At 44.2% G+C, this 26,032-nt stretch overlaps 1 protein-coding gene across 1 annotated transcript in view; it reads left to right on the top strand.

The window, feature by feature from the left end:
- Positions 1–23,467, top strand: part of ESRRB (estrogen related receptor beta) — a 100,980-nt gene extending 77,513 nt beyond the window's left edge. Inside the window, 4 exon segments of the mRNA XM_033142376.1 lie at positions 11,422–11,532; positions 13,278–13,439; positions 21,543–21,812; positions 22,800–23,467. Of these exon segments, the coding sequence (XP_032998267.1) occupies positions 11,422–11,532; positions 13,278–13,439; positions 21,543–21,812; positions 22,800–23,044 (788 nt within the window). The 3' untranslated portion in view covers positions 23,045–23,467.
- The last annotated feature ends 2,565 nt before the right edge of the window (positions 23,468–26,032 follow it).

The raw sequence follows: 26,032 nt of genomic DNA, 5'->3' as shown, positions 1-26,032 counted from the left end.
TGGCGTAGCTTAACAATATAATTTTAGAGTTTTAAGGGACCTCAGCAGTCATCTGTTCCAACACTGCACCGTGCAGGGTGCAATTACAGCATCCCTCATATATGGCCGTTCTGTCTCTGCTTAAATACCTCCAGCGAAGGAGGTCCTTCATTCCAGCCTCCAAGCAATTTCCTCCTTCCATCCAGCAGATTGTGAGCACAGCTCACTGCATACCCTCCGACATTTCTCCAATGAAAATACAGATGTCCGACCTAAGGAAAAGCAGGACATTCCAGGATCAATCAGAAACCGGGATGGCTTCTGTAAATCTGGTACAGTGGTACCTCGCAAGACAAATGCCTCGCTAGATGAAAAACTCGCTGGACGAAAGGCATTCGCTAACGAAAGGGTGACTCGCAAGACGAATTTTCCTATGGCCGTGACTCGCAAAACGAAAACATTTTGCTTCCCCCCATAAAACCGCGCTTCCTCCGACTGTGCTTCGCAAGACGGAATTTTTGCTATATGACAACACTCGCGGAACGAATTAATTTCGTCTTGCGAAGCACCACTGTACTATCCTTGGAAAATAAGGTCACTTGGAGGGTCTGTCACTGTAACACATTCTCTTGCAGGGGCCGGGCCCCTCCGATTTAACACCTGCACCAAAAGGCTTAATTTTATTTTGGATGCTTCCCCATTGACCACACCTCCCTGCTAGGATCTGCTTCAGCTGCTCAACATCTGCATGCCATATAGTTCTTAGAGGCAGAGAGGACCAGTGTCAGGAAAAAAAGTGTATTCCCTTTCTCTTACACTGCGACTACACAGAAAACAGCACACTCTAGTACTCTAAATCCACTTCTGTTATACTGACTGCTGTAATCCAAGCAGCTAGCTAAAACAATAAAGAATTAATTTGAATGGGCTATTTTTTGTCTCTCTTATTTTCTCTTTAAGTATCTTTCGATGGAGCACAACCATTCGAGAAGTGCCCCCTGCTTCTCAAGTGTTCCCTGGGATCCCCCCCCCAACCCAACCCCCACTTCCATTCTGTGCATTTTCTGAAAGATATTTGATTTCAGTGAAAGCTCTGCTGACATCCATGCAATATGCTTGCACTTTCTCTTTGTGCTTCCTGGGAAGGATGAGGACTCCTCCGGGGATTCTGGGTAATTGGGTTAGTGGCCAGCTCATGTCAGGAAATTAAAAGGCGGCCCTGATCAGGTTGCGGCTGCATGGGGTTTAATGGCTTTGTATTTATAGAGTATTCTGCTTCTACCCGTGCCAGAAATACCACTTTTCTGCATACTTCAGGTGAACAAAGCACATGGAGGAAAGTTCTCTCACTGAAGGACAATTGCGCTTTGAAAAACAATTTGTGTTTTTTGTGTTTGTAACAATGCTGATATGTTTTTCAGAAGAGATGCTTGAGGAATTAAGTTTCTGTGAATTCTGATGCAAACTGGCCTCATCACCTCCCAGACTGAAGTGTTGGTCACAGTTATCTAATTATCATTAGAAGGTTGCACGTCTCCTAATTTTGCTGTATGCCCATTGACTTAAAAATGTATCAATATAAATTAAAAATGCATATTTTGGGATGCCCCTTCATGGATCACTGCCTTGTCGTGGCGAAGGGGCTTGAATTACTCAGGGAAGCTATGAGCTATGCCGTGCAGGGCCACCCAAGATGGACAGGTCATAGTGGAGAGTTTGGACCAAACGTGATCCACCTGGAGGAGGAACTGGCAACCCACTCCAGTATCCCTGCCAAGAAAACTCCATGGACAAAGATAACAGGCATATAAAAGATATGACGCTGGAAGATGAGCCCCTCAGGTCGGAAGGCGTCCAACATGCTACTGGGGAAGAGCGGAGGACAAGTACAAGTAGATTCAGAGCTGATGAAGCGGCTGGGCCAAAGCCGAAAGGACGCTCAGTTGTGGATATGCCTGGAAGCGAAAGGAAAGTCCAATGCTGTAAAGAAAAGTATTGCATAGGAACCTGGAATGTAAGAACCATGAACCTGGTAAGCTGGATGTGGTCAAAAATGAGATGGCAAGAATAAACATTGACATCCTAGGCATCAGTGAACTAAAATGGACGGGAATGGGCGAATTCAGTTCAGATGACTATCATATCTACTACTGCGGGCAGGAATCCCGTAAAAGAAATGGAGTGGCCCTCATAGTTAACAAAAGAGTGGCAAAAGCTGTACTGGGGTGCAATTTCAAAAATGATAGATTGATCTCGATACGAATCCAAGGCAGTCCTTTAACATCACAGTAATCCAAGTTTATGCACCAACTTCCAGTGCTGAAGAAACTGAAATTGACCAATTCTATGAAGACTTACAACACCTTATAGAAATGACACCAAAGAAGGATGTTCTTCTCATTATAGGGGATTGGAATGCTAAAGTAGGGAGTCAAGAGATAAAAGGAACAACTGGCAAGTTTGGCCTTGGAGTTCAAAATGAAGCAGGGCAAAGGCTAATAGAGTTCTGTCAGGAGAACAAGCTGGTCATCACAAACACTCTTTTCCAACAACACAAGAGACGACTCTACACATGGACATCACCAGATGGGCGACATCGAAATCAGATTGATTATATTCTCTGCAGCCAAAGATGGAGAAGCTCTATACACTCAGCAAAAACAAGACCTGGAGCTGACTGTGGCTCTGATCATCAGCTTCTTATAGCAAAATTCCAGCTTAAACTGAAGAAAGTAGGAAAAACCACTGGGCCAGTAAGATACAATCTAAATCAAATTCCTTATGAATACACAGTTGAAGTGAAAAACAGGTTTAAGGACTTAGATTTGGTGGATAGAGTGCCTGAAGAACTGTGGATGGAGGCTCGTAACATTATACAGGAGGCAGCAACGAAAACCATCCCAATGAAAAAGAAATGCAAGAAAGCAAAGTGGCTGTCCAATGAGGCCTTAAAAATAGCGGGGGAGAGAAGGCAAGCAAAATGCGAGGGAGATAGTGAAAGATACAGGAAATTGAATGCAGATTTCCAAAGAATAGCAAGGAGAGACAAGAGGGCCTTTCTAAACGAGCAATGCAAAGAAATAGAGGAAAATAACAGAATGGGAAAAACCAGAGATCTGTTCAAGAAAATTGGAGATATGAAAGGAACATTTCGTACAAAGATTACCACAATTAAGGACAAAAGTGGAAAGGACCTAACAGAAGCAGAAGACATCAAGAAGAGGTGGCAAGAATACACAGAGGAACTATACCAGAAAGATATAGAGGTCTCATACACCCCAGGTAGTGTGGTTGCTGACCTTGAGCCAGACATCCTGGAGAGTGAAGTCAAATGGGCCTTAGAAAGCCTTGCTAACAACAAGGCCAGTGGAAGTGATGATATTCCAGCTGAACTATTTAAAATCCTAAAAGATGATGCTGTTAAGGTGCTACACTCAATATGCCAACAAGTTTGGAAAACTCAGCAGTGGCCAGAGGATTGGAGAAGATCAGTTTACATCCCAATCCCAAAGAAGGGCAGTGCCAAAGAATGCTCTAACTACCGCACAATTGCACTCATTTCACACGCTAGCAAGGTTATGCTTCAAATTCTACAAGGCAGGCTTAAGCAGTACGTGGACCGCGAACTCCCAGAAGTGCAAGCTGGATTTCGAAGGGGCAGAGGAACCAGAGACCAAATTGCAAACATGCGCTGGATTATGGAGAAAGCTAGAGAGTTCCAGAAAAACATCTACTTCTGCTTCATTGACTACGCAAAAGCATTTGACTGTGTCGACCACAGCAAACTATGGAAAGTTCTTAAAGAAATGGGAGTGCCTGATCACCTCATCTGTCTCCTGAGAAAACTGTATGTGGGACAAGAAGCTACAGTTAGAACTGGATATGGAATAACTGATTGGTTCAAAATTGGGAAAGGAGTACGACAAGGCTGTATATTGTCTCCCTGCTTATTTAACTTATATGCAGAATTCATCATGCGAAAGGCTGGGCTGGATGAATCCCAAACCGGAATTAAGATTGCCGGAAAAAATATCAACAACCTCAGATATGCTGATGATACAACCTTGATGGCAGAAAGTGAGGAGGAATTGAAGAACCTTTTAATGAGGGTGAAAGAGGAAAGCGCAAAATATGGTCTGAAGCTCAACATCAAAAAAACTAAGATCATGGCCACTGGTCCCATCACCTCCTGGCAAATAGAAGGGGAAGAAATGGAGGCAGTGAGAGATTTCACTTTCTTGGGTTCCATGATCACTGCAGATGGTGACAGCAGTCACGAAATTAGAAGACGCCTGCTTCTTGGGAGGAAAGCAATGACAACCTAGACAGCATCTTAAAAAGCAAAGACATCACCTTGCCAACAAAGGTCCGTATAGTTAAAGCTATGGTTTTCCCAGTAGTAATGTACGGAAGTGAGAGCTGGACCATCAAGAAGGCTGATCGCCGAAGAATTGATGCTTTTGAATTATGGTGCTGGAGGAGACTCTTGAGAGTCCCATGGACTGCAAGAAGATCAAACCTATCTATTCTCAAAGAAATCAGCCCTGAGTGCTCACTAGAAGGACAGATCCTGAAGTTGAGGCTCCAGTACTTTGGCCACCTCATGAGAAGAGAAGACTCCCTGGAAAAGACCCTGATGTTGGGAAAGATGGAGGGCACAAGGAGAAGGGGACGACAGAGGATGAGATGGTTGGACAGTGTTCTCGAAGCGACTAACATGAGTTTGGCCAAACTGCGAGAGGCAGTGAAGGATAGGCGTGCCTGGCGTGCTCTGGTCCATGGGGTCACGAAGAGTCGGACACGACTGAACGACTGAACAACAACAATTTTGGGATGAAATGTTTAGAAATGTATACACAGAGACATATTTTGTGGATCAACAAAACATTTGCAGATTAATTGGATTTATGAATGAACATGCAAAACTGATACGAGCTGGAAATATACTATTCAGCACTAGTTTTAAGAACAAATTTGATTACTATTAAACCATTTCCAATGTCCCAGGTGCTTAGTGTAAGATTTGATCCACTGCATCCTCTCTCTTATAGCAATCTGGTTTTTTTAGGGCAGGGATGGGGAATATTTTTCCCCTGGCAGACCACTCACCTGTCCATCAGCTGATGTCATAATGATGTCAAATGATTGGCATGTGGCTGGTGCCACCCAGCTGTCAAAGTTGGCCCGTGCGGGTAGGGGGAGATAATGACCAAGCAGGATTGAACTCTTTACTCATCAGCTGATGCATGGGGTTTTCAATCCTGCTTTCTGAGACATCAGGTGTGGGGCAAATGGGCATGGTTTTTGAAAAACAGCCTTGTGGGGCCAAATGGGGAGCCCTGGAGGCCCTAATTTGGCCCTCAGGCCCGAGGCTCCCAGTCCCTGCGTTAGGGCATTTCCAGACGATAGGTGGTCTCGCATCCTGGAAATGGTATGATTCTTTGGACTTAATTGATATCCCACATGTGCAATTGCGCATTCTCTCTTTTGCCTATTATGATAATAAAATGCTGCTTCTGGTGAATGCTTTTATGGTGCTCTGCATAGTAGTGTGGATTTTAATATTAGGAAATAGCCTGGCAATGGGGATGTAACAGGGTTGGCCATACCGTGTGAACGAATAAGGTAGCAGATTGTGAGCAGCCAACTTTCAGGTCTATTTTGGGGGGCGTATATGTTTGTGGGCATGCACACATACCCCCATGGGCACATGTGCACCAAGACATTAAAAACAGAGCAGGGTGTTTTATAGTAACAAGCATTGCTATGTAACAGGACTCGGCTTAATATCTTCAAAGCAGCCAGACACATCCTTGTTATGAAAAGCAGAGGGATGAGTAATGCAGTAAGATGCAGTAAGCTGCGAACAGTTGGGATGATGGGAACTCCTTAAACTGGTCATGCAGAAAAACTCTTAAATATGTACACACACATATACACAAAGGCACACACGCAGAAATGCAGAAAAGACGTACAGGTACGTGGTGCCCCAAGGATCAAATACAGAATGGAAAGTCAGGAGACCTACCCTGCCATAGGGACTCAACTGAAAAGGATGCGTAGCCTGCAAATTCAATATGACAGCAAATAGGCTGCATTTCCCACTGTCTAGGGCTTTGCTTCATGGAGCTTTTAGAGGTATTTTTAGTCTCTGGGTAAGAAAAAAGAAACTAAACTTGATTGCTTGTGCTACCTCCTATGCACACTCGGCTATTTTTACTTCCGACAGACTGGGCCTACATCCAGCATGTAGAAAGGGGGGGGAGGGGGGCTCTGAAGCTGGAATTATTTGCCTTCCATTAAGAAAAAAAACCTCCCAAAGCCTGATGTTATCAAGTCAGTGAGGGGACATCTGATCTCAAACTTGTTGGACAGATGTCTCTTGGCAGGGTTGCGCTGGAGAAATGCAGAGAGAGCAAACAGATCAGTAGAGTGGCTCTCATACTGCAGATGGTTGGTACTGGCACAGGTCTGTTCGAAGGACTTCTGGAGCATGAGTGGCACCAACAGGATGATTAGAAAACTGACAGCTTTATTCAAGGCAGGAGGTAAGGCTGAATCTGAAGCCACCATGGCTCCCCCCCCCCCCTCCCGGTGAAGTGCATCAAAAGTCTTTTTTTTTTCAGAAAAGAGAATTAATAGGCAGAAAGCAAAAAGGGAAAGCACTACAAGGAGAAGGAAAATTCTTAGCAGCTTTTCCCAAATAGGGTCAGCAAGCAGGTTGAGAAGTTGCATTACATTATATTCACCTGCCTTCAAAAGCCATTCTTTGGCTAACAATACATTAGAGAGAGAGAGAAACACATTTGCCCTACAAAAATGTCACCAGCAGTTGAGATTTTTTTTCTGAAAAAGTTCTTATGAGAAATTTTGCCTCAGCTCTATACTCACTGTTGCTTCACACAACACAGAGACAGAGTCGCACATGCTGTTGTCATCTTCCCCAGAGGAAAGTCTAGCATTTCATTCTCTGCCTGTATTTATTCTTTTAAATGTGTGCCCATGTAGTGTTTCGCAGAAACGACCACTGAGTAGTTGGGTTTTTGTTTTGTTTTAAATCGGCAAGTAAGCGAATTGGAACAGTGTAAGACAACTTGGTATGTTAGGTAACTCCACTCCCCCCAAATAAGCAGTCCTAAACCAAAACTGGAACTGCTTCATGGTGCAATGAGGGGATTGCTTCTCAGTCTAGTGAAGCAACCAAGCCGCACTACAGACCCTTTGAACTTCCATTCACAACTCCCCATCTCAGATAGCTGCGAATCTTCTGCAGCTGCAGGTGACCTGACTCTGCGTTGTTAAGAAACCTTAAATAGACTGATTTGGACAGTATGACTCACATGAGCTGTGTTTTCCCTCGTCGTCTTTGTCTGTCTTCTATAAGGCACTTTCATTTAGTGCTGTCACTGCACTGCTGTCAAACCTCAGACTCAAGTAGCCGGCGTGAAATGCAGAATAATTACTGTAACTTAATTTGTGATTGATATCCTCATGTATCTTGCAAATCTCAGCATATCCATCCTACTTCCATTCCTGTTTCTGTTCAAGCCTCAGAACTGATTCCCCCACCCCACCCCGATCACCCCCATCCCTACCATTTCCTCTTTATCGATGCAAATCCCACTAACTGGGCTTTCTTCATCTGCATTGTGAGTGCAGCCTCTCCTGCATTTTCATAGAAGCATTGAATGCATCTGTCTTGCAGCTTTTATACAATTACTTGGCTGGGGAACGGGGTTCTGAAGGGCAGATAGGGCCCTGAGGCTTGGGGGGGGAAGCCATTTGTGCCCACTCATTTTTGCAGGTTGCAGGTGTCGTCATTCAGTGTGTCCCAGGCCCCCAAGCTATACAAGATAGCATGGTGCATCCTGTTGATCATCCTGTTTACATGAGGTTAGGTGGTATTGCCCACCATTGGGATGGCGCCTCCTACAGGACTAAACAGGCAAAGCATAGAACCTCTTGCTCTGCTTGTGAGTCGATAGGTCAGGCTCCTGCAGTCTGACCAAGTTAGAACTTTTCAAAACATATTTTTTTCACCTTTAGCTCCCCCCCCCTTCAGTTCCTTTCTCCTCTCCTCCACAAACAACACATTATTTTTATTTATTTTTAAATTGTGTATGTGGACCTTTTGGGTTCCTTTAGCTGGCGGTGAGGAAGACACTGCGGCCTGGTTCCCGCCAAAAAGCCTAGGGCAGAGGAGCCTAGAGATTGGAGTTCAGTGACACCACTCCAATGGCTGGCAGCAAAGGAAAACAAGCTGCTTCACATCACCTTTGGAGGCTTTGTGGCCTTGGCTGTCCCTTTCTCAGGGAGGCATTTCTCCTCAGAAATTGCCATACTGGACACAGCAGGAGAGAGGAGCAGCTGCCCTGCATTCACTGGCAAGGGCAGGCCACAGAGCTTTGGCCCCAGTTGCCAGCCAGCTTATTCCACCTCCCCAGGCCACCAGGCAGCACCTCATCCATCCCCCAAATCAAGGTGGTTGCATCATTTCTAGAAAACCAGCCTGGCCCATGTTTCTCTCTCGTTCCTTCCTCAGATGCATTAGCAAAAGAGGTTTCTTCTTTTCACCATTCTGATAGCAACTTATGAAACAACTCAGGGCCCTGCCAAACATTACTTACTAGCTGCTGGGTTGCATTGCCTTTCATTTCTGCAGAGATTGTAAGCTCTTTGGAGCAGGGACCTCACATCAGTGTCTTTTACACTGTAGGTAGCCTATAGCATATAAATGTTTTACAATTTTATGTGCTGCAAGCCACCCAGAGTGGCTGGGGAAACCCAGCCAGATGGGTGGGGTATAATAATAATAATAATAATAATAATAATAATAATAATAATAATAGTGATGTTTGCTACTAGAGCACCTAATGATTCCTCTGCATAGCAACAGCTGAGCGGGAGAGTTTAGTCTGCACATACTGTCTCTTTAACGCTGGCCATGATGATAACTGTTTGGATGAAACAACAACTGTGACCTTATTTAAAGTGCTTGCCTGAAGGAGTGTCAAACAGGATGGAGGGACAGGAGGAGAACAGAGTCTCTCCTTTGAAATTAACGAGCTAATGTCCTTGGATGAATAGACATATCTACTCAGCAAGGAAAAGAGGGATGGAGGGTAAATCTCCTTGCATCTCTCTCTCTCCCTCTCCCTCTCTCTTGCTTATCTCTTTTAATGCACTTAAGTCCTTTTGTGTTTCCCTAATCTGATTGAGGGTGCCTAATACCTTTGCAACCTGTGCAGCCACCTTCCTAGCCAAGCACCGAGGACAACATGCTTATATGTGCATGATTCTGCTTGGTAAAAATAGCATAACTCCCTCCACTGGTTCCTCACCTTTTCCCTTTTGCTATATCTAAATGCCCTGTTACTACACACTTGGGACTTGCGGTGGAAATTAGTTTGACTGGCGTTCCAGTGTACGCCAGTGTACATCTCGCCCTACAGGCATTCCCACCTCACTCATCCAGTGAAGATGTGGGGAGAAGCAGGACCAAGCATACAGGCCATGCCCCACCCATGCCAGAGCATCAGCTGGCCATGCCCCTAGCACTGAAGGCTCAATATTAGTACAAAGGGTGCAAAGTGCATAAGGCCCCTTTCACACCAATGCCAAACAGAGTCCCACTTTAACCCCTACCCACATATTTGTAAACCACTGTGAGGTTGTTTTCTTTTATAATCAAATGGTATATAAATGTTAGGGAATAAATAACATAGATTCAGTGGGTGCAAAGGGAGAGTGAGTGTCTGCTCACTTCTTTGATCCTGACCAGGGTGTGAGAGCCCTACGGGTTTTTACAATGAATTTATTCATTTATTTCCCAAATTTTATATACCACTAGAGTGTAAACACAAACACACACACCTCAAAACACTTTAGAGTGTGCAAATGAGCATCCAATTCATTGTGCTGGTAAATTTGCAGATAAGTGGTGTTCATATGCATAAAAACAACAACAACACTTTGCTGTAACCCATTAGCTCATTTGATCATGGTCGAGATCTTAAGTGCATGATTTGGGAGAATATTCTGGGAGAGTGCAGTTATTCCAAAGGTACTAATGATGACAGGCTGCCTGTATAGTGTTGGGTTATTCAATGCTAGTCAGGTTGGTTTCCTGGGAACTGGGTCTTCCCTGTCCTTCTATTTGCTTGGATTTTATTTAACAAACACTATAGAAACATTTCTACCTCACTGGGTTGAGATGCTAATGGGAGGGTGAAAAGGGAAGAAGCTCTGATGATTAAAAGTGCATTGTTTGTTTTTGTCCCTTTTTTCATCAATTGGGTGGGGGAGAAGGGATATTTCACAGAGCAATCCAAATTCCTGGTGGGTGGCAGCAGGATTTAACTGTAGTGGAGCAACGGCTACGTCTGGAGTCCCACTGGTTGCACTGGAAAATAACTTCTCCTCCTGCCCCCACATGCCATTTCCAGGTTGGTGCAGCTGACAGACTCACATCAGGCCAATTGCTAGTGGCTACAGATGAGGGAAAAATTAGATTTTGTTAAAGCAAACCTACCTAATTTGTACTTACCGAAACAATACGGAAACTGAAACATAGCAATCCTTCAAAATCCATTCTTCTCTGGAATTTTCAACACCGTTCCCCAGCCAAGTAATTGTATAAAAATGCACATAGCAGGATAAAGGGTGTCTATAAATGCATCTATTTAGTGAAGATAGCATACAAAAATGCATTATATTAGGGCGAAAGTGATTTGCAAGAATGTGTATATTAGGCAAAATTGCATACAGAAAGATGTGAATTAGGAGAAATTTGTGTTAGAATGCTGATGAATTTTCATGAGGATTTTTTTAAACCTTGCAAACTGATGTGGAAATGTGGAGAACAGAACTTAAGAATGGGAAACTGAAAAACTGAGACAAACCAAAATTGACAGATCCACCCATTCCTGGTGAGAATGTAGAAACTGAGTAAATGAAAAGTTTCGTTCTAAGGGCCCCTGCAGACATCCTCTTTATTAAGCATCCACCATGATTTGCATATGTGATGTTATTGGGTGGTTATCTGCGGTCATGCTTTCAACATCATCTGCCCACCTGTGGTTTAGGTGGGCGCACTTAGCTGGCACAGCCAGACAGAACTGGGTGAATGGACATCTCAAGTTCTATCCTATCTTCACCACTTCCACTGTGGCAGATGGAGGGACTGTTCAATCAGTCAATTTATCTTATCCGTTTTTCTCTTCATTGGCAGCGCATTCCTAAACATGCCTACTCAGAAGTAAATCCCATTGGGCTCAGTGGGGCTTACTCCCTAGGTTGTGTAGTTAGAACTGCAGCCCACGTGCATAGGGATCAATAGGAATGCATGTGCATACAAATATACCTGTTAAGAATATAGGAACATATCTGATTCCACTCCCCCCCCCAAAAGACCTTAAGATTTCCTTCCTCTTTTGCCTACAGGGGTCCGTCTGGATCGAGTTCGTGGAGGCCGTCAAAAGTACAAAAGGAGATTGGATTCTGAGAGCAGCACCTATTTGAGCTTACAGATTCCTCCTCCAGCCAAAAAGCCATGTAAGTGTCGGTATCACATTCTTTTGCCTAGGGCAAGTTCTCCATTTCCTTTCCCCAACATAGTGCTGTGGGATTGTGCTGCTCTCCCAGAGTGTTCCTCAGAGGAAACCAGTTCTCAGCTGTCTTAATTAGGGAGCAGCATGAGTTAGTGTCCTCTGAGACTTTACTGAAACTGAAACCGAGAGCAATTGTTCAGATACAGTACATGGTTTAAGGGAGCACCTGGCCTTTCCCTAAATCTACAAGAGATCAGCTTGCAGGTGAAGATGGTGGTCTACCCATCTCACCATGATGGTTCCCCAACTTTGTATGATCCTACTAGCTGCCTGACAACCTATTCATCATATATCTCTATGCTGCATCCAGAATCTATTACTGGGGCATTTCACACATTATGCAGAGGAAATCCTGAGCTTGCCACTGAGTCTGCACTCAGTGGGGGAGATTTAGCATATCAGATTCCTTGGTGCCTATACCTGTATGATACCTGTGCTTTTTGCTTTGATACCTTACACTTAAGACATCTATCGGGCACACCTAAGCAAAAATCTTAAAGTTCTTAGTTCTCTGGAAGGTCTTGCTTCATGGCTCATAGATCTTATTCTGATGTCTGCCCAGCTAACTAGCACTTTGGTTTGAGGTGGAGAAACTATCCCTGGAAAAGATATCTCACTCTTCCCACCAAGAGTACCTTCTGTCAGAGTTTAGCCAAGCCACACAGACTGCACCATCTGTGCTGGTCCTGCAACACCAGTGATCAGCTGCATGTTCTAGAGCAGGGGTAGGTAACCTAAGGTCTGGGGGCTGGATGCGGCCCAATCGCCTTCTCAATCTGGCCCGTGGACAGTCCAGGAATCAGCGTGTTTTTACATGTGTAGAATGTGTCCTTTTAATTAAAATGCATCTCTGGGTTATTTGTGGGGCATAGGAATTTGTTCATCCCCCCCCCAAAAAAAAATATAGTCCGGCCCCCCACAAGGTCTGAGGGACAGTGGACCGGAAAATGGCTGGAAAAGGTTGCTGACCCCTGTTCTAGAGAGTGGTCAGAACAGGATGAGGTCCCCTCCATTAATGTACCATTAAGAGCCACTTCACTTTCCAAAAATCAGTATTTACAATAGAAAGTTGGGAAAATATTTGAAGCAGACATGAGAAATAGACCGTAGTTTATTTTAATTTCCATAGGGGTGTTTCCTTAAGCCATTCTCCCTGCATTTCCCACCATGTCAGAAGATTCCCCATTTATTCCAGCCAGAATGTCCATATGTGAGCTTCCTATCAGTATTAATTAGCCAGAATACATGGTAAAACAATTATCAGTTGAAATATGCAGAGTGTTCAGAATGGAAACTTATATCTTGGCAAAGGATGCTTAGGTATATCAGTAATTAACACATGTAAATATCTATGATAGGATCAGGGACTGATCGTAGCTCAGTGGTAGGGCACATGCCTTGCATGCAAAAAGGTTGGAGGTTCAATCCCTGGGGCCTCCAGTTTAAAAAGGAGAAGGTAGCATGTGATGAGAAAGACCTCTGCCATGGTCTCTAGAGAGCTGTTCACAACTCCGAGAAGGCAATACTGGGCTAGAGGAGCAAACAGTATGATCAGGCAGGAGCCAGCTTCCTACATACCTGGCATTCCCAAGCAAAAATAATCTCACCTTTATTTCAGACGGTGGAGTTTTAAGCTACTTGTGTAGGTTCATCAGAAGCACATACTGATTTCTGCTTTGGAATTTGCAGTGACCAAGATTGTCTCCCACTTGTTGGTGGCAGAGCCGGAAAAGATTTATGCTATGCCTGACCCTACCATGCCGGAGAGCGACATAAAAGCTCTGACCACACTCTGTGATTTGGCAGACAGAGAGCTGGTTGTGATCATTGGCTGGGCGAAGCACATCCCAGGTAAGAAGCTAAGGGTGGGTGGCAAAAAAAAAATGGTTGTGGTGACTTACCGTCACGGGCACTAGTTTATTATTTTCAACAGGGAAGCTGCCATTGCCTGATGAGGAGCTCTGAAATTCTCTGTGTAAAAAAAAAACCCCAAGATTTTGCAGCTTCAGTCCCCACATTTTGCAAATGGAATAAAAATGCAATGGGAATCTTTAACCCGTGAGCAGCCTTGGAGGGATCCACCTCTCTTGTTGCACATTACGAGAAGCAACAAATTGAAGTGGGAATAGCTCACACTCACACACATAAAAATATATACTGTAAACAGTACACCTGCTTTTTTGTTGCTCTTTTTACCATGCGAAGCAGCCTCAAGGAGAACCTGAGTTCAATAAAAAATAGAGGTTATGAGAGGACTCCTAGTTTACAACAGACTCCTCGCTTTCAATCTGAATTCCAATGCAGTTATTGATTTATTGGTGTAAATTAATGTATCCTTAGATGCTTGCGATTATCTTATAGCTTTAGCTTTGAACTGAGAAAACTCCATCTGATGGGTACTTGAGAAAGGAGGTCAGTCTTTGGATACTGCTTCTCAGCAAATCTTAATCCCAGTGGTGCCCTTCTTGAAGGAGGCCTGTCATAACAGGGATTACCCCACTCACTGGCTGCACAATCTGCCAGGGCCTGATTCAGCACAAACAGTGTAATGCTGCTGATTAAGGAAACTCTGTCTGGATTGCTCCACTAACCCAGCAGTTGGAAGAATTAACAGGAAGGATAATAACAAACTACACCAGATGACAATTTATTAATACTCAGGCCACCATCTCCATTTTGATGAGGCCCCTTCCTGCAAGAACATTTGTGAGGTCAGTGTACTTCCCATTTTTTAGTGCACCATCCAAACAGTTGTTGACCAGGTAGAGCTGTTGTTGTGGAGATAGCACATTTTCCAAGCAGGTTAGATATAATCACACTTTCCTTTCTGTCTGTTTGTCTAGGAAGATGTGGAGCATCCCCCCCCCCAGTAGTACATTTGTTACTTGCCTGATTACAGTGCAAATTGTGGTTGCTTTTCACCGGAGAGCACTTGATCACATCCTGTCCCATTACTTCTCAAAGCAAAGTGTGCTGGTGTACCATTTTGTGAAATCCTTTCCCATTGTTTGGAAATTTTGCAATGGAAAAGTCCACAAAGTTGCTCCTTGCAGACAAACCCAAAGCTAATTCAAGTGTGTGTGTGTGTGTGTGTGTGTGTGTGTGTGTGTGAATTAATAGCTAAATAATACTCAGTGTGGACAGGTCCAGAGTGAGTTGACAGCATGATAGGAAAGGAAGAATGATCTAAGGGTAACAATATAGTTAGGTCCTAAGTTTCTGAATATCAAGGCAATATGTTGATTTCGTCCAATGAAATCTCTTAAAGCAGTGAGTATGTGTGTACATGTGCACAACTTTCAGGTTTGCATTAATTCCTAAACTTGCCTCAGACAAACAACTGTGCAAAGACCCTCTCAGTGGTGTCAGCACATGGGTCCAATTAAGCTTGAAGCCACTCTTCAGCAATTGGGGGGGGGAACGTTTTAATAGTGTTCAGCAAATATTATTACCTCCCTACCAAGGCTATCTTCCCCTCTGGACAGGACTCCCCTTTCTTCATGCTTCACACCCAGCCCCTGCATTAATCACCTGTACCTTGGTTCCCCATCACTGTGCCTCCCTGCAGGAAGGGGAGACTTCTGTTGAGGGGTGATGACAGGGGCTCTTTGGGTGAGTGTTTTGCTGCTGCTCTTGCTGGGAAGACGAGAGCTTCGCACAGGATGAAATATGGCTAGTGGAGTGACAGCAGCTGTGTCTAGAGTGGCCTCAGATCCTATAATTACATCTCTCTTTATTACAGCTGCTAATGGCCCTCCAGGATGACAGAGATGATAATAAATTAACAGATTATGAACTCCACTTGCCACAAATTATGTGTTTTCTCTCTCTCTCTCTCTCTTTTGTCCCCCCGCTCCAAAGATTCTGGTAGCTCCTGCTGCCAAATGTCTAAAAAAGAATAGGTTTCTACACCCACTGGTACAAATACTACAGGTTTCAGAGGGAATCCGTGAAGTTCAGTTGGGATACTGCCAAGAGGAGCTTATGCATGCTTCTCTGTAAGAAGGGATGAAGTAATGTGCTTTATTTGGAGCAATGTCGGGCATGCAACAATTTTCTAATACATGGATGAGCAGGAACTTGTGGCCTCCAGCCAAGATGGCCAGTGGTAAAGACTGAATGATGGGTGTTGTAGTCCAGCAACATTTGGAGAACTTCATCTGGAGAAATTTCATGTTTCTAGAATGTGTGCCTGATGGAGCTGGAAAGTTAGCCACTCCAACCATCATTTGGATCAGTTCTCAGATGCCTCCAAACAGGGCATGATAGAGATACTAGCCATCTCCATAAAATAAAAAATAAAAAAATCCTTCCAGTAGCACCTTAGAGACCAACTAAGTTTATTCTTGGTATGAGCTTTCGTGTGCATGCACACTTCTTCAGATACATGCACACGAAAGCTCATACCAAGAACAAACTTAGTTGGTCTCTAAGGTGCTACTGGAAGGATTTTTTAGATTTTTTATTTTGTTTTGACTATGGCAGACCAACACGGCTACCTACCTGTAACTAGCCATCTCCATTTTAGTTTAGAGCTATAGATTTATAGGTCTATATATTCTGGTGTGTTTGATTTTTTTATTTTTAAGAAAGATGCATAAGCTGGTGGTCATCACCATAAACTGGTTATGCATGCATTTTAAAAAATGACCTGAGCCTACAGCTAACCATTTTCAATGGGTGACCTGGGATATGTCCCCTTTGACATCTTTTTCTAAACACAACAGATCATCCAAATATGCCTTTCTTATAGGGAGAATGCTCTAACCCACTGACCATGTTAGCTGCCTTATTCTATCCCTCTTCCAACTCTGTGGTGTCTTTTTGAAAAGTGGCAACCAATCTGCATGCAGTATTGTAAACCCATTTACACCACAGATTTATATAATAGCATTATTGTAGCAATCATTTTATCTTCAGCTCCTTTAATTCTCATCTACTCATTCTTCCTAACACAGGATTTGCCTTTTTCACTCCCACGGTACACTGGATTGACCATTTTTTTTCAGTGAGCTTTCCACTACTACTCCAAGATCTTTTCCCTGAGTGGTACAGCTCCTTCACAAGTAGTTGTTCTGTTGGCATTCTTATAGTTTGTTGTGGTTTAAACCATCTTGAATAACTGGTGTCAACCACAGAGTTAGGTTTAGTTTGATTCCAGATAATTTATTACTAACTTAAAAGCAATGGTCTCAAATAGTGCTGAGCCAGAATTGAAACCCCATGAATTCATAGCCCTCTTTGTGGGCAATGAAAGAACCCACCCTGTTGGTGGACCTGTGAACCTATCAGCGAGCCTCTGTCAACACGTGGGTCTGATGGGCACTGTGATCCAAAACATCTTCAGGACACCAGATTGGGGGACGTTGATCTCAGCACTGCAGTGCTTTCATTGTTTGCTCACAGTCTGGTATCTGCAGCAGGCATGGCATTTTCTTGCACAGCATGCGATCTGCTCTCTGCTCAGATGTGTTAGGAATCCCACTGTTTAATTCCCTCTTTTATAAAAGAGAAGACTTTGATGCCAGCCCCCTATAGAACACCTTGCATTGGCCAGTTGGATATCAAGGAGATGCAGCATGAATGACAGCTATCAGGTCTGAATCTGACAAAGAGGATTTCACCATCCTCTCTGGACAGAGCTGGTGAGAAAGTGCTCTTGCTTTGTCCCGGATTCGCAGCTACAGTGTTGAGCACAATTCTCAGAATGTGAACTTGGAGTGGCAGGGTGTTCTTTGCCCATTATAGAGGTGTGTGTACACTTGGCAGGGATCTACTATCAACAGTTCTCTGTTGCATGTACCTGTGTGCAACATATTTCCAAGTGTGTGTTTGTCACATTCATGCTGCACACTTTAGGCATACACTTAAAATCCCTAGTGTACTGAGTGAAGAGGCCCTGAGATACCAGATAAAAAACTGCATGCACTGTATGTTCTGTGTGGTTGGGATGTTTAATCTCTCACACTGTTTCAAATTATGTGTGCTTGTCTGGCTCAAAAAAAAGATTGAACTTTTCCCGTAACTGCTAAACTGGCTGGATTATTGTTTCATTTTGATGATTCTCGGTTAGGGAATGGAAGCTCCTTCCTCCATTAGGACACTGTCAAGCATAAATGAACTCACCATAATAAGTCAGTGCGATGAATAGTTTACAGGTCTCCAGCAGAACTTGTGAGCATAGTTTTCTTGCTACATAAAGGTGGATTAGCAACAGAAGAGCACAGCTCCCTTGCTAAAAGGGCAGCTTGTTGTTATTCAGACATATACAGGGCAAAGCACTGGTTTGTGGTCAGCAATGCACTGCAACCTAGTTGTCTAGCCTAGCTCCTTTCCATCTTCAGACTCGCCAAGAAAGTTGGATTTGCAGCTCATGTCCCTGATGTCCCAGCCTCCTCTTCAGCTGTCCTCTTATTTCTTCTGGTACTCCTCCCCAGTGCTTTATCGATCTTTCCCTCCTACCCATCAGGCCTCACACACGCACACACAACACGTGACAGCTGATTGGTATCTGTTAATTAATGTGGCCTGCGGCCTCTTTTCTATTCAGTGGCCTGATAAGGGAAATTGGATGTCCAAGGACTGCCGTGCCATTATCACCCCTTACCTCCTCTGGCAACACAAACACAAAACATGGTGTAGTGATAAATAAATACCACTAACCCATCCCTCTGCCCTCACTTCCTTGGGCTGAGATAGCCGAGACAGAAAAATGGAACTCCCGACCAGTCAATACAGCAATCACCAGCTCTTTTGTTAATTGCCAAGTTGATAACAAGAGAAATCAAATGATCCTTGCAGTGACTGGCTCCCTTGGCCCAGATGCAGGCGAACAAGTACCAGAGCAAAGAACTCTGGGAATAAAGGCATCCTGCTGAGCGTAAATCACAGCTAGAGGGACTGGAGCGTCTGTGAGTCAAAGGTTAATGAGCTTAGGAGGAACTGTGGGGCAGCAGAGAAGCAGTTGCACAAAAAGAAGGAAAGGAAACGAGAATGATCTCTTACAACACTTGGCAAGAAATGTTAGGTAACTCCCTGTTTGTTACTAGGAACAGATGAATCTGTCAATGACATTTTCTAAATTTTCCAGTCTCAAATTCGGTTTGCAACAGTTTGCAAACCCTTAAAAACTCAAACGCTTTTTGGGGTACACTTATCCTAATATATCAGTTTTTGCAAGCAGTATATGCATTTTTGAAAGAGCCTAATATAAGGCATTGTTGTGTGTTATTTTTGCTCACATTCACAGTTTTGTGCTTATTTTCCCTAATACATGTTTTGTGAGAACTGCATCACGAAATTTGTTGAAGAGTGAGTTATAAGGATAACTGCATTTTGATGTGCATATTAGTTTGGAAAGTATGGTGTTATCTAGGTTCACATTAAGCAAAATGAACAAAATGAATTTCTCCCCCATTCCTGGTTGTAACCAAGGTGTGAAAATGAACCACCCTTTATGAAGGCGCAGGCAGACTTTGGGCTAGGTTGAGTCTCCATGCTTTCTTAATATGTAGGATTTGTATGTGTTGTGACAGACTAGGAAGAGTCAGGAAATACCGAGAACTTCAGTTGTCAGTAGTATTTCTACTCTCATCCTCTCCCGTCCTCAGCAAAAACAGTTTCCCTCATTTCTTCAGGACTCTTGTGTGAGTCTGGTAATTTTGAAAGAGCATCTCAAGAGTGAAAATGGAAAATTTCATCATGCAAAAGTGAGGTGTCCATGACATTCTTGTGAGCAAAGTTGCAATAGAGGGAAATTTATACCTGTGTCTGTTTGTGAGTCAGATAGTCATACAGTATGCCAAACTACTCCCAGTGTCTTACTCATGTCCGAATCACTTGTAGACAGACAGTTGTCCTTGGCACATTAAGAAATTTGTGATATGGGAAGTGGCCTTTTCTTACACTTGTGTTTCACACAGGAACAAAGCCCATCTCTCTCCAACAAAGTGAGAGAGTACATTTTTAGCACTTGTGGAATCTGAGTTATAAGGCAAAACGTACAGGAATTTTTTGTGAGAGACTAGCCAGACCCCCATTTAGTATGTACTTTAGATCACCACCACCACCTAGAAAAATTCCTGCCAACACACATGATCTTACCATGTAGTTTTCAAGCACAACATTCCTCTGTTGCGGGGATCTCAATAAATGCTACTTATTCTGATTTGTTCAGTTCTCATTCATGGCTTTTCAGTGTCTGGTCTGGTCTGGCTGGTACCCAAATTGGTGTTCATGTCAGAGACATAGCTGTCAACCCTCCCTGCTGTTTCCCAATGCTATAATAAGGGAATTTCCCGCAAAAAAGGGAAAGGTTGACAGCTATGGTCAGAGTAGGTGCTGTCAGGGGCGGAGCGAGGGGGTGACACTCGGGGCAGGGCCCCGCCCCCATGATCGGCACCTCCAAGCAAGACCTCGCTGGCCTTTTTTCGGTGCTGGCTGGCCTGCAGAGCCACGGCATGGAGGCGAGGGGCAGGCCAGCGAGGAGGGGTGCCCCACCTCGCTGGCCCGCCCCTTGCCTCCATGCCGCAGCTCTGCAGGTCAGCCAGCGCTGAAAAAAGGTGCTGGAAGGGGGGGAAGGGAAGCAAAGCAGGCGCTTTCAAGCACATGCTTTTCTTCCCTTTCCCCCCCTTTCAGCAGCTTTTTCCGGCCTGGATGTACTACGCATGCCGGGAAATTCTGGGCATGCGCAGTGCATCCGACGTGCATCATGCATCATGCCCCACTCCCAGGGGGGTTCCTCCATGCCGCCACCCCGGGCAGCAAAGTGGCTTCCTCCGCCACTGAGTGCTGTTCGTTCCTGTGGGTCCTAAGGTAACATTAATGATCCTGTGATTGGTGGAGGCAATGTTATAAAACTGGATTGAGTTCCATTGTTAAGAAAAATTGACTTGGATCCTAACTTTTTTTTCTGTAAAGAGAATGAGCTTCTGTTTTTGGAAGGGAGTTGCACTCATGGAAGGGGTCCTTCTGTTCGCAGCCTGAATGGACTTCATGGGTTGTGAATGGACTTTTGTGATTAAATACTACAAAGCTGGTTGGTGTGAAGTATAAGCAAGCCTAACATTAATAGCCAGACACGTGGCAGTATTTAATGGCAGCAAGTGTGAAAAGAGAACATCCACAGCTCTGCAATAGAGAGCATTTATTTGTTTATAGTATACATGGTTTATTAGGCAGCTGTTCCACCTAAATTTCATAGATCAGTCCCTTTTAAATAAAGCACCTGAGTCTTTACTCTTTCATTCAATCATGTGTGCAGCTTCCAAAGCAAATGGGGAGCTTTGGTATGTGGCAAGCTGAAGGTGATTCCAAATGGGATTGTGTGAATAAAAGTATTCCATTACAAAATCCCTTTTGCATGCATGTCATGGAATGGTTAAAATCACCCAAACTACATAGGAAGTGGCTTACCATGTGGAACTGTAAATGCCAGTGTGGTGTAGTGGTTAAGAGTGGTAGACTTGTAATCTGGAGAACCGGGTTCTCGTCTCCGCTCCTCCACATGCAGCTGCTGGGTTACCTTGGGCTAGTCACACTTCTCTGAAGTCTCTCAGCCCCACTCACCTCACAGAGTGTTTGTTGTGGGGGAGAAAGGGAAAGGAGAATGTTAGCCGCTTTGAGACGCCTTCGGGTAGTGATAAAGCGGGGTATCAAATCCAAACTCCAACTCCTCCTCCAACTGGCTCTTAAAATATGGCACACCTGTGAGTGAAATGATTGAAAGTTTCACTTTTTTTAAGCACTTTGTCAAAGGAGCATTTTTTTTTTACCTTGAACTGTGGTTAAATGTTTATGGCCAGGGGTTCCCCATGGGAAAATTGAGGCTTCCATCACTGGGTGACCTAACAGAGTCCCTGCCAGATTTCTAAGCTTCAGGGCTTGGAGCAGGCAGTGCTAAAGCAGATTTCCTACTTGTGTACGTAAGTTGACTTGCTCTTCTTGCCCTGCCAGGCTTTTCTAATCTTTCCCTGGGGGACCAGATGAGCCTATTGCAGAGTGCATGGATGGAGATACTCATCCTGGGTATCGTCTACCGCTCGTTACCCTATGAGGATAAATTGGTCTATGCTGAAGATTACATCATGGATGAGGAACATTCTCGCTTGACAGGCCTGCTGGAGCTCTACCTGGCCATCCTGCAGCTTGTGCGCAGGTATAAGAAGCTGAAGGTGGAGAAGGAAGAGTTTGTGACACTCAAGGCCTTGGCTCTTGCCAATTCAGGTAAGGCTACCATCTGGAATGGACATGAGAGTCTGGCCACCATCACCCATGCAACTGAAAGGCTCACTGAAAGATAGGGTTGGACATTGGGTTCATGAGCTTTACATGTGGTACGAATGGGGACTGTCTAGACTACTAGAGTGAGATAATATTCCTTTATAATTCCTTTGGTTCAGTCTAAACAAACAAACAAACAAATTCCTTCCAGTAGCGCCTTAGAGTCCAACTAAATTTGTTATTGGTAAAAAAAAAAAATAAATAAAAAATTCCTTCCAGTAGCACCTTAGAGACCAACTAAGTTAGTTATTGGTATGAGCTTTTGTGTGCATGCACACTTCTTCAGATACGTATCTGAAGAAGTGTGCATGCACACGAAAGCTCATACCAATAACTAACTTAGTTGGTCTCTAAGGTGCTACTGGAAGGAATTTTTTATTTTATTTTGTTTTGACTATGGCAGACCAACACGGCTACCTACCTGTAACTTTGTTATTGGTATGAGCTTTTGTGTGCATGCACACTTCTTCTAGTTTAGTCTGATGGTGGTCAAGGTAGAAAGGATGTTCTGAGCAACTCCTTTAAAAACACGCCCCCATGCCTCAACTCTGAAAATTGCATTAGAAAGAACCATAAGATCCCGAACTGAAAATACAAGAACCCATAACTTACATTGCAATCCTAACCATGTCTACTCAGAAGTCCTAGAAAATGCAATGGTAAGTGGAGTTAGATTGCAGCCACAAACAGTAATAGAATCAATGGCTTGTAGACAAAGGAAGGTTCACAAATGCTGGTGGAGTATATGTTAACCTCTAGGGCAGGAAGTTCCATCAAGGAGGTGGTGCATGCCACAGAGAAGGCTGCCTCTCACATCACACCTCAGAAGACAGTGATATAAGAAGGGTGCATCAGCTCTTCTTAAAGGACAGCCAGATTTGCCCTCTCACTTTTTTGCTGGTTTGTTTGTTTTGCCTTGTCTCTTTGCAGATTCAATGCACATAGAGGACATGGATGCAGTGCAGAAACTCCAAGACCTTCTCCATGAAGCTCTCCAGGATTACGAGCTGAGCCAGCGTCATGAGGAACCACGGCGTGCGGGAAAGCTGCTGCTCACCCTTCCCCTCCTGCGGCAAACAGCTGCCAAAGCCGTGCAGCACTTCTATAGCATCAAACTGCAGGGCAAGGTCCCCATGCACAAACTCTTCCTAGAAATGCTTGAAGCCAAGGTCTGACAGGGCCCAGGAAGCAAACTGGAAGCCAAGGTTGCGGCCATGGAGCTAACCAAACAGAGGTGGCAGCTGGCTTTTATCTCCAATCATTTATTATGGAAGAATTATTTAACATCCATCTGGCAGCCACGCCAGTCTGTACATCCATCTGAAGATTATTGTGTACAGAGAAGGAAACTCTTTTAATCAACATCACTCTCCCCCCCCTCCTTTCTTTCTTTCTTTCTGGATTATAGAACAAGCTCTTGCACTTGCAGAGGGAGCCAAAGGGAGTCTGGAGCCCCTAAGAGTGATGCTATTTGCACTATCCAGGGCAGCCGATTCCTATCTTCTTTGACCTAAGAGAAGGGGTGTGGGGACTGAAGCAGAAAATGGTGAAAATTAAGAGTTTGTAACATTCATAGCATGGTGACGTGAGAGGAGATTTTTTTTTAAAAAAATCTGGGCGTCAGTGGGTCTGCAGCTTGACCCCTTTCCTCAGTGCTGTGGTCCATGTAATGGTGGTCTGTTTGGGAAGGAGAGCCATGGGATCACTCAAGTTGAGAATGGCTGCCTCCTGTGCTCAAGCTACACAGAAAACATGTACATAGAGGCCCTCCTTATTGGGAAGGAAAGGCCTGACCGTGTAAGATATCCTGTGATACTGTACAGCATATTTGCACCTGGCTTTTCCCTATTCATGTGCAATCATAACATTCCCGGTGGTGGTTACTAGAGAAGCTCGAGACATGTCCTTGAGAGAGAGGGAGAGAGAAGATCTCGTTGTGTGAGAGCATACTGAGGGAAGTAGCTGGATACTTTTTTGATTGTTCCAAGGCTGTAGTCACTCGCTCATCCCTTCATGCTCCTAGACGTGGTGCTATTTAAAAAGAAAAAAGAAAAAGAAAACCCTCTACCTCCTTTCCTCCTTTCCCCACATGGCCCAAGGTCACTGGAATCACAGGGAGTGGGCCAAAATAAAAGTTATCCCAAACCAGGGCATTTCCCAATCTTTCCTCACCAATAGATTCCAAGCTCGAAATCCAAATTTTTGGATATATTCCCTGAGAGGTAGGGGAGAAGAGGAATTAGAAGAACTCACCTGCTGGGCTTGCGCCATGTTAAGAGATCTAAACCAGCCCAGGGGAGATACTTAATCTTTGCCTCCACATTCCTTTCCCACTGTAGCAACTCTCTCACTGAGGTCAGTTGCTTGAATCCAGCCCAGATCATGTAGCTGAAAGAAGGCAAGGGCAGCAAGGCTTATATTTGAGCCAAAACCTGTTTTGAATGGCAGGCTTGAAGTGATAAGTCAGAGAGTGCCTCTGAGAATTGGAAGTGCTTCTCCCTCCCCACTGAGGGATTGGGGAGGTAAAGTTTCTAGGTTATATTTATAAAAAATAATGGCTTCCAAGTTAGCTTGGTCCCTGCCAACCCTCTTTTCAGAGATTAATTACTTTTCTTCTCATCAGTCCCACAGAGCCACAACTCCAGGTGGCTTTGACTGGTTTGTGGCTTTTCAGGAGGGCGTTTTGCATGTCTGTTTTCACTGTTATTTTGGGATCCAGCAGTGAGTTCAAGAGTTAAACCCACTGTTGCAGAAGCAGCATTGAAGCCAAGATGACCATACAGTACATGTGAATTTCACTTCCAAAGGGAGTGGTCAAAACAACATGTGAAAACAGGTCTAACCAAAGCAATAAAAGGTATGGATGGCAAATAAATAAATAAATAAATAATGAAAAAATCATTTGCCAAGTGAGGGCTGGGCAGTGTCCCGTCTACTTCCTGAGGTAAATCAGAATAGAGGGCTCAACATCTTTATTTTGTGCTAATTCACTATGCTGCTTCATCCAGATGCTAATCCAAAGGTCCTCTTTTTTGAAGGGGAACAAAGTGGGTAGAGAGGGAGCCAGCATATTGCTAAACTGGTCTTCCATGACTATGAAGGATGCAACAGAAATAAACACAGTAATCATGAAGCTACCTTCGGACGCCTACGGTTGGCAACTGATTTGGGGGCTGGTCCATACTTACAGTTGTTTTTGGATGACAAACAGCTCCAGTTTTCTGCTCAAAATGGCTCCCTACTTCTTTTCCACCCATGGGGGAAAGTATTTTGATGGGTGCACCTTTCCTCAGAGTAGCCTTCCTCTCTCCCCAGCTTTCTTTACCCTACTAACAGTCATGGTCCTTCTTCTCCAAAATAGCCATCACATGTAGGGGGACAACCATAGCTCACCGGCAGAGCGCCTGCTTGGCATGCAGAAGGTCCCGAGTTCATTTATTGGAATTTCTGTTGAAAGGGATCAGATCACAGGTGATGGGGAAGACCCCCACCTGAGACCTTAGAGACCCATTGCAAATCAAAGTAGGTAATATTGGGCTATGGGCAAATAGGCTTGAAGTTGCACAAGACTTCCTATGTTCCTGTGTGTCTCCTTTGCAAAGCACGATTGCAGGATTTCTCTGCTGAAGGCCACAGAAAGAGCTCCTGGAACTACAAGCCTCAATCATGGGTCCTTATTGAGAGGAGCATTTTCATGCTCATTTAAAGCAGCCTTCCTTCATTGCCACTTTGGGGCAGCAAACAAATGAAGACTCAGTAAATGCAATGAACGCGGGAACAAATACTTCTTGTTCCCATGTTTGTAAAACTACCACTTTGTTCATTTGCAAATAGCCTAAGATCATCTTATGTTGCTGGAGCATAAAATCACTGCCTTGCTGGGTTACACCCAGGGTCCATTTAGTGCAGTCTTTTGTCTTCAATTGTGGCCATTCTGGTAAGCTCTCAAGCAGGGCATTGCCCACACCTCTGCATAATCAAGGATATATTGTACCCCATTACTCACTGCACCCTTTTTTGGTTCAATCAGAGATATAGCTGCATAACCAACATTCCCTAATCTGATGCCGTCCAGATGACTTTTGGGTTTCCAACTCCCATCAGCCCGAGCTAGAATGGCCAGTTTTCATGGCAGATGGGAACTGTATTCCAAAACATCTGAA

Source organism: Lacerta agilis, chromosome 1 (assembly GCF_009819535.1).
Source record: "Lacerta agilis isolate rLacAgi1 chromosome 1, rLacAgi1.pri, whole genome shotgun sequence".
In the NCBI taxonomy this organism is placed as follows: Eukaryota; Metazoa; Chordata; class Lepidosauria; order Squamata; family Lacertidae; genus Lacerta; species Lacerta agilis.
This window is presented reverse-complemented; position numbering and strand designations above follow the sequence as displayed.